At 40.7% G+C, this 16,130-nt stretch overlaps 1 protein-coding gene across 1 annotated transcript; it reads right to left on the reverse strand.

The window, feature by feature from the left end:
• Nucleotides 1-1,427: 1,427 nt before the first annotated feature.
• On the reverse strand, nt 1,428-12,321 carry sycp3 (synaptonemal complex protein 3). Its single transcript, XM_024380342.2, has 8 exons — nt 11,762-12,321; nt 11,563-11,635; nt 11,412-11,446; nt 11,137-11,254; nt 10,285-10,384; nt 10,095-10,193; nt 9,564-9,668; nt 1,428-1,862 (listed from the first exon to the last, which is right to left on the reverse strand). The coding sequence occupies exons 1-8, from the start codon at nt 11,892-11,894 to the stop codon at nt 1,809-1,811; spliced, it is 717 nt and encodes a 238-aa protein (XP_024236110.1). The 5' UTR covers nt 11,895-12,321; the 3' UTR covers nt 1,428-1,808.
• Between the last annotated feature and the right edge of the window lie 3,809 nt (nt 12,322-16,130).

The raw sequence follows: 16,130 nt of genomic DNA on the forward strand, positions 1-16,130 counted from the left end.
ACCTAGGGAATAGTTACAGGGAAGAGGAGGGGGGATGAATGAGCCAATTTTAAGCTGGGGATGATTAGATTGGGATATCTCAAGCATAGCCACCAGTTCAGACTTGGAAATTCCCATCCCGTCCTGGTCACTGCTGTCCACTACGTAGATAACAGCATCGGTTTTGGAGTAGTAGCAGCGCCAATAAGGCCTGAAACAGAGAGAGATGCAAGAAGAAACAGTATAACCAATACAATTGTTGGTTGACTCTTGACAAACTGACCGCTGACAGTTGCAATCTTCAGTTGTGTGAGACATATGCTACAATAAATAAATTGAAGTCAGGAATATATTACAACCTAATACTGGTCTGCCCTCCAAGATCCCACACCTGGAATGTCAGATCCTTATATGTTACCGTTTCCATGTTGAAGCCAATGGCTTGGGGGGCAGACCAGTAGCTTGAGCCATTTCAGTGACAAATATATATATTGCAAGACATACCATTGTATTGGCATGCAAAGTTACAAGCATCAGTTTGAGTATGTTACTCAGCACTGAGAATAAGTTGAATATTTTCACTCACTGGTTATAGTGGTGACGACCTCCCCAACTAGAAGTCTGTAAATTGTAGTTTTTTTCCCAGCTCCATCCAACCACAGGATCAGTATCCTAATTTTCCTGGTGCAAAACAAGCCAGAAAAGAGATTGAAGAAGAACCCATCTTGATTTAACAAGGCTGGAGAGATAGATACAAGTATAGTAGTCATACTTTACTCATTACATTGATCAAACTATACAGACATAACTTCAAAGGACAAAATACAAATGTCAGGTGTCAGGTCTGGTCAATGCATATTACTAAAGGCCTAGCTATAAAAGCATCGTCTGGTATGCATTCACTTTCACGGGTCAGCAAGTTATTTTCCTGAATAACAATGCAATACGAGGAGACAGAAGGTCATTGAGGTAGCTAGTATACAGCAACATCTGTCTTACACATTCCCTGGATAGCAAACGGTCATCTGGTTTACCTCAAAAAACACCCAAATAATTTGAACTGTATTCATAGGAAATTGTAAATTTACAACATCCTACATAGCTCTTTAAATGCTAACACAGAGCAAACATTGGCTGATTAAAACTAATCAGTGGCTAAACATTGATTTCATGAGAAACGTAACAAAAGTATGACACACTAAAAAAGCTAGCAACAAATCTTACCCATTTTTGCCTAATAACAGTCCCTGCAAACCTATCCTGCAAACCTATCCAGTAAGTGAAGTGTCTTCTTCCTTGTGGGTTTGTTTACATGCCCAGCTCAGTTATTGGTACATATTACAACCAACATACTGTACAGCCTCAGCATTGTGTAAATATAAAAAAAAGAATACATCAATGTTTGGAGAAAAAAACAAGAGGCAAAAATGTAAAAACACAGACAGAGGAGTGGATCAAAGTTTTGTTATTGTTGTCTGCCTTGACAAATCAGAAAATACTTCAGTCCATTATAAAAAATAACTGCTACTTATAATGGCTTTAATAAAAACAAAATTGTATTGTTAACAGCAAATTGTTTTATGAAACAAACAGAAGATAAACATACAGGTAAGTACAAAATAGCAGATCAACTGGCAAATAAATATACGAACAAGCAACATGTTAATGAATAAATACAGCATGCAAATATACAAACAGAATTCAGACCTTGAAAACCTTATCGGTCTTTAATTTCCAGTGTCTAATTGTCGTGAACTCTCAAATTGTAAAAACCCTTAGCGGTTTGACTGTAGAGGCTATTGACATGGTAACATCAGATTAAACTTCCTCTAGAACAACATAGACTGAAGAGACTTGCGGACAGTGGCCATCTCTTGCTGTTGCTGTGGACAGAGAGAGATAGGTTATAACACTCAAGTAACCAATGGGAAATCATTCCAGATTTTAAGAAATAAAAAAATTGAATCAAATTGTATTTGTCACATGCGCCGAATACTTTTTGTGGCTGTTGGACTTCCTGAGCCAACGCTCACAGCGAGTCAAAATAGGTCCCCACGTGTCAGACATACGCAATACCAACACAGGCTCTCCTCAGGGATGTGTTTTGACCCCACTCCTGTACATCTTGTACACTAATAGTTGTACTAGTTCCCATTCTGACAGACACCTTATTAAGTTCACTGATGACACTGCCTTGATCAGCCTGTTGCATGATGACGAGGAACATCATGGCCCGTTCCTAGAACATCATGGCCCGTTCCTAGATGACTTTGTAGAGTGGTGTGAGGAATCACACTTGGTCCTCAATACCAACAAGACCAAAGAGATGTGCATAGACTTCAGGAAGTGTTCACCACCTACCTCTGCAACATCTATCAGAGGTCAGAATTTAGAGATTGTAGAGGAATACAAATACCTGGGTGTCCACTTGGACAATACGCTTCAATGGAGTAAATGTACAGACCTGATCTACAAGAAGAGCCAACAGACTGTACTTTCTCAAAAAGCTGGGATCTTTTAATGTAGACTGTACTATACTGACTGTTTTACAAATCTTTAATTGATAGTATTTTAACTTTTTGTATTGTTTGTTGGTTTGGCAATGCCCACTGTCAGCCATAGAAATATGCTTTAGACGGATTATCACCACAGCAAGCAAGGTACTAGGAGTCAAACAGACAGGCCTGGATGAGATCTTTAAGGTCAGGGCCCTCCGCAAGGCTCACAAAATCATTTTAGACCAAAGCCACCCCCTGTACCCATACTTTGAACTACTCCCCTCCGGGCGCAGGTATAGGGCACCCCTCGGCACATCACATCTGTTTTTCCTGCTAGGTGTGGATATCCCTCCTAAATAGCTCGGTCTAATGTTCCTATCAACTCAGTAAGGCCAGCAGGCTCGTCTTCAAAAAAATAAAATGTTTTATTGGTATGTTACTGTTATAACTTTCTCCTGAAACTCGTCAGTCTATTCTTGTTCTGAGAAATGAAGCCTATTCCATGGGATAAATTGCCAAGAAACTGAAGATCTCGTACAACGTTGTGTACTACTCCCTTCACAGAAAAGCGCAAACTGGCCCTAACCAGAATAGAAAGAGGAATGGGAGGCCCTGGTGCACAACTGAGCAAAAGGACAAGTGCATTAGAGTGTCTAGTTTGAGAAACAGACGCCTCAAGTCCTCAACTGGCAGCTTCATTAAATAGTAACCGCAAAACACCAGTAAAACCTTATTAAAATCCCCCACCATAATAATAGAGTCTAGTGTGGCTTGTAGAGTTGATAAATTCTTATATATATTTTCAAAGAAGCTTGGATCATCATTATTTGGACTGTATAGGTTAATAAGCCATATCTGTTTATTGTCCAATAACATATTTAAAATAATCCATCTATCTTGATGATCTGTTTGGACAATTTGCACATTTGGATCAAAATGACTGTTAATTAATATAATCACCCCTTCTTGAATTGTTTACCCATTGGAGAAATACACTGCTCAAAAAAATAAAGGGAACACTAAAATAACACACCCTAGATCTGAATGAATGAAATATTCTTATTATAAACTTTTTTCTTTACATAGTTGAATGTGCTGACAACAAAATCACACAAAAATTATCAATGGAAATCAAATTTATCAACCCATGGAGGTCTGGATTTGGAGTCACACTCAAAATTAAAGTGGAAAACCACACTACAGGCTGATCCAACTTTGATGTAATGTCCTTAAAACAAGTCAAAATGAGGCTCAGTAATGTGTGTGGCCTCCACGTGCCTGTATGACCTCCCTACAACGCCTGGGCATGCTCCTGATGAGGTTGCGGATGGTCTCCTGAGGGATCTCCTCCCAGACCTGGACTAAAGCATCCGCCAACTCCTGGACAGTCTGTGGTGCAATGGAGCAAGACATGCTGTCCCAGATGTGCTCAATTGGATTCAGGTCTGGGGAACGGGCGGGCCAGTCCATAGCATCAATGCCTTCCTCTTGCAGGAACTGCTGACACACTCCAGCCACCTGAGGTCTAGCATTGTCTTGCATTAGGAGGAACCCAGGGCCAACCGCACCAGCATATGGTCTCACAAGGGGTCTGAGGATCTCATCTCGGTACCTAATGGCAGTCAGGCTACCTCTGGCGAGCACATTGAGGGCTGTGCGGCCCCCCAAAGAAATGCCACCCCACACCATGACTGACCCACCGCCAAACTGGTCATGCTGGAGGATGTTTCAGGCAGCAGAACGTTCTCCACGGCATCTCCAGACTGTCACGTCTGTCACATGTGCTCAGTGTGAACCTGCTTTCATCTGTGAAGAGCACAGGGCGCCAGTGACGAATTTGCCAATCTTGGTGTTCTCTGGCAAATGAAAAACGTCCTGCACGGTGTTGGGCTGTAAGCACAACCCCCACCTGTGGACGTCGGGCCCTCATACCACCCTCATGGAGTCTGTTTCTGACTGTTTGAGCAGACACATGCACATTTGTGGCCTGCTGGAGGTCATTTTGCAGGGCTCTGGCAGTGCTCCTCCTTGCACAAAGGCGGAGGTAGTGGTCCTGCTGCTGGGTTGTTGCCCTCCTACGGCCTCCTCCACGTCTCCTGATGTACTGGCCTGTCTCCTGGCAGCGCCTCCATGCTCTGGACACTATGCTGACAGACACAGCAAACCTTCTTGCCACAGCTCGCATTGATGTGCCATCCTGGATGAGCTGCACTACCTGAGCCACTTGTGTGGGTTGTAGACTTCGTCTCATGCTACCACTAGAGTGAAAGCACCGCCAGCATTCAAAAGTGACCAAAACATCAGCCAGGAAGCATAGGAACTGAGAAGTGGTCTGTGGTCCCCACCTGCTGAACCACTCCTTTATTGGGGGTGTCTTGCTAATTGCCTATAATTTCCACCATGTGAAATTTATTGTCAATCAGTTTTGCTTCCTAAGTGGACAGTTTGATTTCACAGAAGTGTGATTGACTTGGAGTTACATTGTGTTGTTTAAGTGTTCCCTTTATTTTTTTGAGCAGTGTATATTCCCCCCTCCAGTCCTCTTTCCACAAAACTTCATCTAAAATGACTGAATGAGTTTCCTGTAAACAATATATTACACTCATTCTCTTTTAGCCAGGTAAATACTGATCGTCTTTTCTTATTATCTGCTAAGCCATTACAATTACAACTGGCTATACTTATTTCACCACTTACCATAATGAGACACAAGTTGAATTTCTATTTATCAAAATATGTTTGTAAATGTACAATTAAAAAGTAACATGATGATTGAATGTCTATATAGCTGTACCATGACATTTGCATTGCTACTTAGTAAACCTCCAATTGGTCCCCACTATTCCACCCGCTAAAACCCCTCCCCATCCCAAGTTGGGTTGTCATCCCAATGCCCGGCAGACCACCCCCGACCCCATAGACCCGGAGACATCCTTCCAAAAGAGCACACAGTGCCACCCACAGAACAGAAGCAGATCAACCGCCAAATACATTTCCATCACCCTCACTTCAATTTGTATTATATATAGCCATTAAAAAATAAATATACAGTGCCTTGCGAAAGTATTCGGCCCCCTTGAACTTTGCGACCTTTTGCCACATTTCAGGCTTCAAACAAAGATATAAAACTGTATTTTTTTGTGAAGAATCAACAACAAGTGGGACACAATCATGAAGTGGAACGACATTTATTGGATATTTCAAACTTTTTTAACAAATCAAAAACTGAAAAATTGGGCGTGCAAAATTATTCAGCCTCTTTACTTTCAGTGCAGCTTCCAGAAGTTCAGTGAGGATCTGAATGATCCAATGTTGACCTAAATGACTAATGATGATAAATACAATCCACCTGTGTGTAATCAAGTCTCCGTATAAATGCACCTGCACTGTGATAGTCTCAGAGGTCCGTTAAAAGCGCAGAGAGCATCATGAAGAACAAGGAACACACCAGGCAGGTCCGAGATACTGTTGTGAAGAAGTTTAAAGCCGGATTTGGATACAAAAAGATTTCCCAAGCTTTAAACATCCCAAGGAGCACTGTGCAAGCGATAATATTGAAATGGAAGGAGTATCAGACCACTGCAAATCTACACAAGACCTGCCGTCCCTCTAAAAGTACAAGGAGAAGACTGATCAGAGATGCAGCCAAGATTGATCACTCTGGATGAATTCTCAAGGACAACAATCAGTCGTATATTGCACAAATCTGGCCTTTATGGAAGAGTGGCAAGAAGAAAATTTCTTAAAGATATCCATCAAAAACGTTTAAAGTTTGCCACAAGCCACCTGGGAGACACACCAAACATGTGGAAGAAAGATGCAAAATTGAACTTTTGGCAACAATGCAAAACGTTATGTTTGCGTAAATGCAACACAGCTCATCACCCTGAACACAACATCCCCACTGTCAAACATGGTGGTGGCAGCATCATGGTTTGGGCCTGCTTTTCTTCAGCAGGGACAGTGGTTAAAATTGATGGGAAGATGGATGGAGCCAAATACAGGACCATTCTGGAAGAAAACCTGATGGAGTCTGCAAAAGACCTGAGACTGGGACAGAGATTTGTCTTCCAACAAGACAATGATCCAAAACATAAAGCAAAATCTACAATGAATGGTTCAAAAATAAACATATCCAGGTGTTAGAACGGCCAAGTCAAAGTCCAGACTCGAGAATTGTTGCAAATGCTCTCCATCCAACCTCACTGAGCTCGAGCTGTTTTGCAAGGAGGAATGGGAAAAAATTTCAGTCTCTCGATGTGCAAAACTGATAGAGACATACCCCAAGCAACTTACAGCTGTAATCGCAGCAAAAGTGCAATAATTTTCGCCCAATTTTTCAGTTTTTGATTTGTTAAAAAGTTTGAAATATCCAATAAATGTCATTCCACTTCATGATTGTGTCCCACTTGTTGTTGATTCTTCACAAAAAAATACAGTTTTCATCTTTATGTTTCCAGTCGCAAAGTTGGGTCAGAAGGTTACATACACTAAGGAAGCTTCTGATAGGCTAAAATTGACATCATTTCTAGTTAACAAACTATAGTTTTGGCAAGTCTACTTTGTACAATCTACTTTGGCATGACAAGTAATTTTTCCAACAATTGTTTACAGACAAATTATTTCCTATAATTCACTTCCACAGAATCATGGGTCAATTGGAGGTGTACCTGTGGATGTATTTCAAGGCCTACCTTCAAACCCAGTGCCTCTTTGCTTGACATCATGGGAAAATCAAAGAAGATCAGCCAAGACCTCAGATTGTAGACCTCCACAAGCCTGGTTCATCTTTGGGAGCAATATCCAAACGCCTGAAGGTACCACGTTCATCTGTACAAACAATAGTACGCAAGTATAAACACCATGGCACCACGCAGCCGTCATACCGCTCAGGAAGGAGACGCGTTCTGTCTCCTAGAGATGAATGTACTTTGTTGCGAAAAGTGCAATTCAATCCCAGAACAACAGCAAAGGACCTTGTGAAGATGCTGGAGGAAACAGGTACAAAAGTATCTATATTCAAAGTAAAACGAGTCCTATATTGACATAACCTGAAAGGTCGCTCAGCAAGGAAGAAGCCACTGCTCCAAAACCGCCATAAAAAAAGCCAGACTACGGTTTGCAACTGCACATGGGGGCAAAGATCGTACTTTTTGGAGAAATGTCCTCTAGTCTGATGAAACAAAAATAGAACCGTTTGGCCATAATGACCATCGTTATGTTTGGAGGGAAAAGGGGAGGCTTGCAAGCCGAAGAACACCATCCAAACTGTGAAGAACAGGGGTGGCAGCATCTTGTTGTGGGGGTGCTTTGCTGCATGAAGGACTGGTGCACTTCACAAAATAGGTGGCATCATGAGGGAGGACAATTGTGTGGATATATTGAAGCAAGTCAGGAAGTTAAAGCTTGGTCGCAAATAGGTCTTCCAAATGGACAATGACGCCAAGCATACTTCCAAAGTTGTTGCAAAATGGCTTAAGGACAACAAAGTCAAGGTATTGGAGTGGCCATCACAAAGCCCTGACCTCAATCCTATAGAAAACTTGTGGGCAGAACTGCGTGTGCAAGCAATGAGGCCTACAAACCTGACTCTGTTACACCAGCTCTGTCAGGAGGAATGGGTCAAAATTCACCCAACTTATTGTGAGAAGCTTGTGGAAGGTTATCCGAAACGTCTGACCCAAGTTAAACAATTTAAAGGCAATGCTACCAAATACTAATTGAGTGCATGTAAAGTTCTGACCCACTTCGAATGTGATGAAAGAAATAAAAGCTGAAATAAATCATTCTCTCTACTATTATTCTGACATTTCACATTATTAAAATAAAGTGGTGATCATAACTGACCTAAGTAAGACAGGGAATTTTTACAAGGATTAAATGTCAGGAATTGTGAAAAACTGAGTTTAAATGTATATGGCTAAGGTGTATGTAAACCTCCGACTTCAACTGTATTTGTATTTTATATATAGCCATTAAAATTTAATTAAATCCTGTTTCTTATTTTCCATAATTAGCTATTAATATTTGTAGTAATGTAGGCAATTTATGTAAAGGATTTTTACTTCTCACCAGTCTCGCCATTACCAAAATTACATTATGGCAAGCAATTATTATATTAGCAAACAATTATTGTGAATCATCCTATATTGTCCCTAACATCTTTTACTCCCTCGTAACAGTTGTGGGATACACACTCAACCACTTTCCCACACAACAACCATAGATTCTCAACAGTTGGACCATCCCAGGGCCCAACTCAAGAAAGGTCATGATTTACGAATGCATATACAGTTGCAGCTGTATGAGAAGGCCTGCAAAACTGAGCAAAAACAATGGGCAGAAATGGGGAAATTTGATTAACCATTGTCACTTCCTAGATGATGGAGGTCAAATATACCCCCTTCCCCTACCTAACTTTGTGCAAATATACATAGACCGCCACCCCTTGTATTACCAGAGGCCGCTGTTCTATCCTGCCGAAAAAGCTTAAAACCAGTCAGCTGTATTTTATTCATGTCGTTGTTCAGCCACGATTCGGTGAAATATAAGATAATACAGTTTTTAATGTCCCATTGGTAGGATATACATGATCGTAGTTTGTCTATTTTATTATCGATTGATTGTACGTTGGCTAATAGGACCGATGGAAAAGGTACCCTCTCGGCGACGGATCCTTACAAGGCACCCAGACCTTCGTCCTCGATACCTTGTCGGGCGTCTGAAGTAAATCCTTATTGTACAAAATAAGTTACAAATAACGCCAAAAAAACATACACAATAGCACAATTGGTTACGGGATCGTAAAACGGCAGCCATCTCCTTCGGCGACATTCTTCTTGCCATAACTCAATGGTAGCCAGAAATGAGTAGGAGTTGGACGCAACATAACTTCTGTCATAAATTAATAAGCAGTTTCAATTTACTTTAATTAACCCTCAGACATGAAGGCTACATGACGTGAAAATAAGTTATTTTTGACCGTTTGCTAGCTTTGAGCCAAGCCAATTAGCTGAACTTAACATAATTTTGTCATGTGTACAATTTTTTTTTAACTGTCGAAGTGATTGACATTGCGTAACTCACAGTGTCCATCATAACTTTCTTCTGCAACACTGCCATCTCCTTCTTCAGCTCCACCTGTGCCCCCTGCAAGAAGGTCTCATGGCTCTTCTCCATCTCCTCCATGTTCTTAAAAAGACATTATGACAAACTCAAGAGTTTCAATTATTTTAATTAACTTGATAGAAAGATATGGGTTGAAATTGAATCATTCCAAATAGCGTTTTTTTTGCACTTCAATTTGACAGGTGTTTTGATTTGTACAATAGTGTGTTGGAGAACAGCAGCGAGTTGACGCGTAATTTTGAAATTGGTACTCCCGTAGCATGTGTCGCATGACCCGTAAATGCAGAAAACAAACCTGACGGAGAAGTCATCTAGCGAATGCCACAGGACGGCCGATTTATAAATTAAGTACCATACTGATGTGCAAATCAAAAACACTTGTGTAAAATTCCTCATCTGTAATGATGGAATTCCAGCTATGGATCAGTGTCTTTGGGAGCATTTGCACCTGCCTAACATTGTATGAGGAAACTGTCATCTGGGACTCGCCTTAATGAACTGCTCGTATAGCTCTTTGATGGTTTTCAGTTTCTGGCTTTGCACCACTCTAGCCTGCTGGAACAGTTTTTGTTGCTGGCGAAACAAGTTCTACAGAGGAAAATATCATGTTACATTTCAGCTGTATACTGTATCTGAGTCCCGAAAAAGTTGCATTATCAGTACACAGAAAAGCACTGACATTCAATTTTTCCTCCTGATCCTCGGATTTCTGTGCATCAATCTCCCATTGCTGCAGCACAGATGACACCTGCTGTGAGTACTCCTGAGTCAGCTTCTGCCTGCAAAAACACCCAGTAGACAAAGTTTTCACCGTTACCCAAGACAAATAACAAAGTGCAAAGCAAACATCAGATGTAGGCTAATAAATGTGTAAACTAATGGCAATAAAATGGTGTCTGGGATAGGATTTTGGCCACTACAGTGATATCAAATGTTACCTGGCTTGTGTAGTCATTGACAATGCGCCCAAACATAATTATATTCTTAGTTTTGTTGTTGTTGCTGGAGTCTGGGTGCTTGATTTGAGAGCATGCATATTGTTTCAAAGGTGATCCAAAAACATTGACACAAAGAGCAAGCTACGATACAAAAATTCAACTGGCAGTGTTCATGGAGATTTTAACGAGAACAAAGCAAAACTTTCGGGTAGAAGTATACTTCTGATTGGTACCTTAGTATTCTTCAGCTCCATCTGAATAAAGAAAACACCTAGCTAAACAAAGAATGCAGACAATATTTTCGGAGGAATTTTTTCACGTAATGTATATGACAAACTGGGTGCCATCTGTGTGTACATTTGATATATTTTTTTATTTAACTAGGCAAGTCAGTTAAGAACAAATTCTTATTTACAATGATGGCCTACACCGGCCAAACCCGGATGACGCTGGGCCAATTGTGCGCCGCCCTAATGGGACTCCCAATCACTGCCGGTTGTGATACTGCCTATATTCAATGCCAGGAGGTGTTGCTGAGGTGAAGGAGGGCTAACATGCCTCACACAATCTCTGGTCTCAGCAGGTGTTGTTACCTTTGTGCATACTGGGTATTCCACAGCTGCTCCAGTTTCTGATTGCTGCCCTTCAGTGAGCTCTTGGTGAAGGTCTCTAAACGTTTCCTCTTGGCTTGCATGGCTTTGCTTATATCAGCTATGAAACAAATACTAATTTGAGACAAACATGTATTAAAGAACATAACATAAGCCTACCTTTGGTTACAACCTTAACCAACAGTTGTTTTAGAGTGTATATATATATATATATAGCTATTGTCTAGCTAAAATAAATCACATTGTGATAAACTTGCCTCCAAATCTCTCCAACATGGTTTGTACCTCGTTCCTAGGGAATGCCAAGATTCAAGAAACAATTACAAGGATGAAGGCTCAATTAGACGGATTGTAAGAGGCCGTTGCTGGTAGGAAGCTTAGTTTATGTTTGCTTACTTTATAACTTACCCCACTCCAACTTTTAGATCATCCTCCTCAAATGACCTTTTCTTGGCCATCTTGTCAACAACAGGAGTTTCATCTATGGACATTGGCAGAGATGAAGGTGATAAGATACCACATAGGGTAAATAGCTGTTAGCTAGCCCAAATGGGGTCAGAAAACCAATTGCCTTTGCATAGCTAACGTTAGTTAGTTAGCTAGATACCTTCTCGGATGTCATCCTCTGAACAACTCAGTCCTGTCTTTTCGTCCTCAAGAGCGAAATCAAACGATTTTATGTCAGTTGAGTCTTCTGCATGCTTCGTTTTCTTTGACTGTTTTCTCCCAGTGGAGGCCATTAACAGTACCGGACGTGTGTTAATTCTAGCCAAAAATCTAAGGAACACACTAGACTAACTAACTACTGTTTAAATTAAGTGAGGATGAATACTAGTCACTGCTACCGCTATAACCTACTGTAATTTCGACATAAGTCAAATGTTTATTAGTTGCTAATACTGTATATATTTATACAGTCGTCGGTCAGTCTACGTTATGGTTACGTTATTGCTGCTGTAGCGTTTCCACAGAGTCTCTAAAGTAAACTGTATTTGACGTTCCTGCTGGTCTGTTCCCGCCAAGGAAAATATAATTGGTTCTCCAGGATTTCGCGCCATGATAGCACGAGCTTGCTATGAAATCTTAAGAGGCAGGACGACCTAAACCAGACTTCAAAGACACTCAAATCCAGATCTTGTAGTTGTATCTAGGCTAGCTAGAAGAATACAGGGATCAAATATACAGTAGCTGCAAGCAGCAATGCCAGGGTTCAGATATGGGCCCATTGTGCAGCCACCAGGAAAAATTTGACACATTTCCCTATAACAAGTTACATCAGTACTGTTTACCAGGCTTGCCAAATATCAGAACTCCAAATTCAAAAGGCACTCGCACATCTGAGCAATCTTTTTTGCAGGTGCATGGTAACAGTTGAACAAGATTAAGGAAAAAGGAAACCACACACTGCTCTTGATAGTAACAATGAACTTTAATAAGCTTACGTGTTGGCCTCACGGCCTTCGTCAAAAGTCCTGACAAAGGCCATGAGGCCGATACGTAAGCTTATTAAAGTTCAGTGTTACTATCAAGAGCAGTGTGCGGTTTCTTTTTTCCTTCAAATATCAGAACTCAAAATCAAACTGATCATGCAAGATAATATTATTTTGATGAATTGTGGCCCGTTTAAGGATATTGATTACTTTAAAATGTATTTATCTACAGAATCTGCACCAAATTTGGCATACAGCATCTATTTATGCACATCTTCAAACACAATATTTTCCAAGACTCTTGAAACGATATGGCCGGTATGAGCCAATGAGCTTGTGTAAATGATTTGTCCTGTCTAACAACGGCACTATGTGGCCAAACAAAACCTATACTTTGCAGGGTAGGTAGACACATTTCCTTGAGCATTTTTGCCAAATTTCATCACTCTGAGTCAAAAAGATTGAGATATAAACATGGGCCCGTTATAGCGCCACCGTGTGGTTGATCTATACTCGGCTATACTCTGACTTGTCTCAGGATGGTAAGTTGGTGGTTGAAGATATCCCTCTAGTGGTGTGGGGGCTGTGCTTTGGCAAAGTGGGTGTGGTTATATCCTGCCTGTTTGGCCCTGTTTGGGGGTATCATCGGATGGGGCCACAGTGTCTCCTGACCCCTCCTGTCTCAGCCTCCAGTATTTATGCTGCAGTAGTTTATGTGTCGGGGGGCTAGGGTCAGTCTGTTATATCTGGAGTATTTCTCCTGTCTTATCCGGTGTCCTGTGTGAATTTAAGTATGCTCTCTCTAATTCTCTCTTTCTTTCTCTCTCTCGGAGGACCTGAGCCCTAGGACCATGCCTCAGGACTACCTGGCATGATGACTCCTTGCTGTCACCAGTCCACCTGGCCGTGCTGCTACTGTAGTTTCAACTGTTCTGCCTGCGGCTATGGAACCCTGACCTGTTCGCCGGATGTGCTACCTGTCCCAGACCTGCTGTTTTCAACTCTCTAGAGACAGCAGGAGCGGTAGAGATTACTCTCAAATGATCGGCTATGAAAAGCCAACTGACATTTACTCCTGAGGTGCTGACCTGTTGCACCCTCGACAACTACTGTGATTATTATTATTTGACCATGCTGGTCATTTATGAACATTTGAACATCTTGGCCATTTACTTGCTATATTGTATTTACTTTGCCACCATGGCCTTTTTTTCTTTTTTTTTGCCTTTACCTCCCTTATCTCACCTCATTTGCTCACATCGTATATAGACTTGTTTATACTGTATTATTGACTGTATGTTTGTTTTACTCCATGTGTAACTCTGTGTCGTTGTATGTGTCGAACTGCTTTGCTTTATCTTGGCCAGGTCGCAATTGTAAATGAGAACTTGTTCTCAACTTGCCTACCTGGTTAAATAAAGGTGAAATAAAATGTAAAAAATAATAGCAGTGCAGCTGTATATTATGTAAAACAAAAATAGCTTTGCAATATCTTTCTGGTACATTTAGCTATTGTTGTGTTGTGGTTGTACTGTGCTGTATGGTTATCTGTCTATGTGAATACTTTAAGTCTAATGTTACGTGGCTCTTGCACTATGTTTGTAATGTTTGCAAATTATGTGCTGCTAGTATGTCTAGGTGAATAATTTTATATTGACATGATGTATGAGACAAATAAATTCCTAATAAAAGTAATCATCAGTCATCAACTTAGTACAGAAAGGATAATTAAAGCAGGAGTGGTGGTTATTATTCAAGACTCATCAGTAAGCTTGTCATTTTAATAGACTTACTGCTGGGAAGAGGGAAGTCTATGCTTCCTGTGTTTGTCCTTGTCTTCCTTGTTGGCTCAATAACACTGACATCTGTACTCAGTTGACCAGGCCATTTATTCACTTTGTTAGTCATAAGTATATTTGCCTTGGCGTGTGCTTCAGCACTATAAACTGAGCTTCCATCTTCAGAGGGGGTGCCACCACTCACTGAAACATAAAAGCAGGGTTGAGTAAAGCCCTTCATATTGTGTGCCTTTCTTATCACACAGTAAAAGTAGTGCAGTTGCGTGGTATGCACTTATTGAATAGGCATATATAATAAAAACATGCAAGGTCCAAGGTTCTCTTTCTTTAAATCAAAGTTACTGCTGGGAGGGGGGGAAAACAATGCTTCCTCTGCGATTCTTCTGTTGTTATCTTGACCATCTTCTCGACTAGATCTTCCCATTCAGTTACAGATATCGTTTTTTCTTCATCATCTAGATCCTAATTTCTGGTGTGGCAACTTCTGTTCTTTGCCACCAATTCCTCCTTCTTCTCCAATAGCTCTGTGACCTGGTTTTGTTCATGTTATTGAAAACACATTTCTCAATGAGCCATTGTAGGGCCTCTCCTTCACTTTCATTGTGCTGCTCAATGGCATGGTCTCCTAGCACCATGTTGTGTCTCCAGACTGTCTCACTGAGCATACCCATGTGTTCCTCCGTGGTTCTTCTTTCAACTTCTTTGAAGCAGACGCCAGCAGGAACGACCAGAAGGAATGCATGCGGATGAGGCACACAGAGACACACTGTGAGCTTTCTCCAGTTTCTCCATCTTTGGAGTGTTGATCTCAGAGGTTGTCCATCTTCCTGGTATGTCCAACAGTGAGCTGTTGCCCTGCCACTGCGCCCTGCCCCTCTAAACACTCAGATGTTACTTGCTCAGTCTGAAATTCCTCCCTTACCAGGATGGTGTTGCCTGCTGAACTTTTTCCCACTCATTCTCCATCCCAGAAGAACAATCCTGAGTTCTGAGAGGTGGATTGCAGGTTCTGTGAAAAGAGTGTAGGGTGGAAGGTGAGATACAAAAGTTCCCTGTACCATTTATTTATTGAAAGAGCCTGAACAAAAATAGTGTTAGTATTTACTATATCTATGTTTAGGCTTATATCAAGTAGGCCTAAGTGACATCCTAAAAGAGAAGTTGGTCTTTGCAATATGTGAGAGAAATTTGGCATCTACAACTGAAGAGTTTCATTCCAAAACGCTATATATACATTTTCAGAAATGTTGGGACACTTGCTTTTATTGATGAAAGAAATTATGAAAGAATGTGTTTTTTTCACTATCTAATCATGGCAAGGGGCTGTTCAATGACAGACATGTATTTGTTTAAAATGTATCACTTGGTTTAATTTCAGAGACAAATAATCATGTTTTATATGCTATATAACCGCCTCACTCTGAGACACAAGTACTACTGCTAGGTTTTGCACAGTCAAATGTAATATAATTACATGTGACATCAATATATATATATATATATATATATATATATAGACAATTCAATACAGTAATATGAAATCTGTATGTAAAACATTTACATTTAACATATAGCATATGCTCGTATCCAGAGCGACTTACAGTAAATGAATTCATCTTAAGATAGAGAGACAACCACATATCACAGTCAAATATACAGGATACGAACATTCCATTTCAGCTAAACAATGGATATATAGCATTTTGCAAATACATTTATTTTCGTACAAATCTAATATCTATGAATT

Source organism: Oncorhynchus tshawytscha, linkage group LG19, assembly GCF_018296145.1.
Source record: "Oncorhynchus tshawytscha isolate Ot180627B linkage group LG19, Otsh_v2.0, whole genome shotgun sequence".
Lineage (NCBI taxonomy): Eukaryota > Metazoa > Chordata > Actinopteri > Salmoniformes > Salmonidae > Oncorhynchus > Oncorhynchus tshawytscha.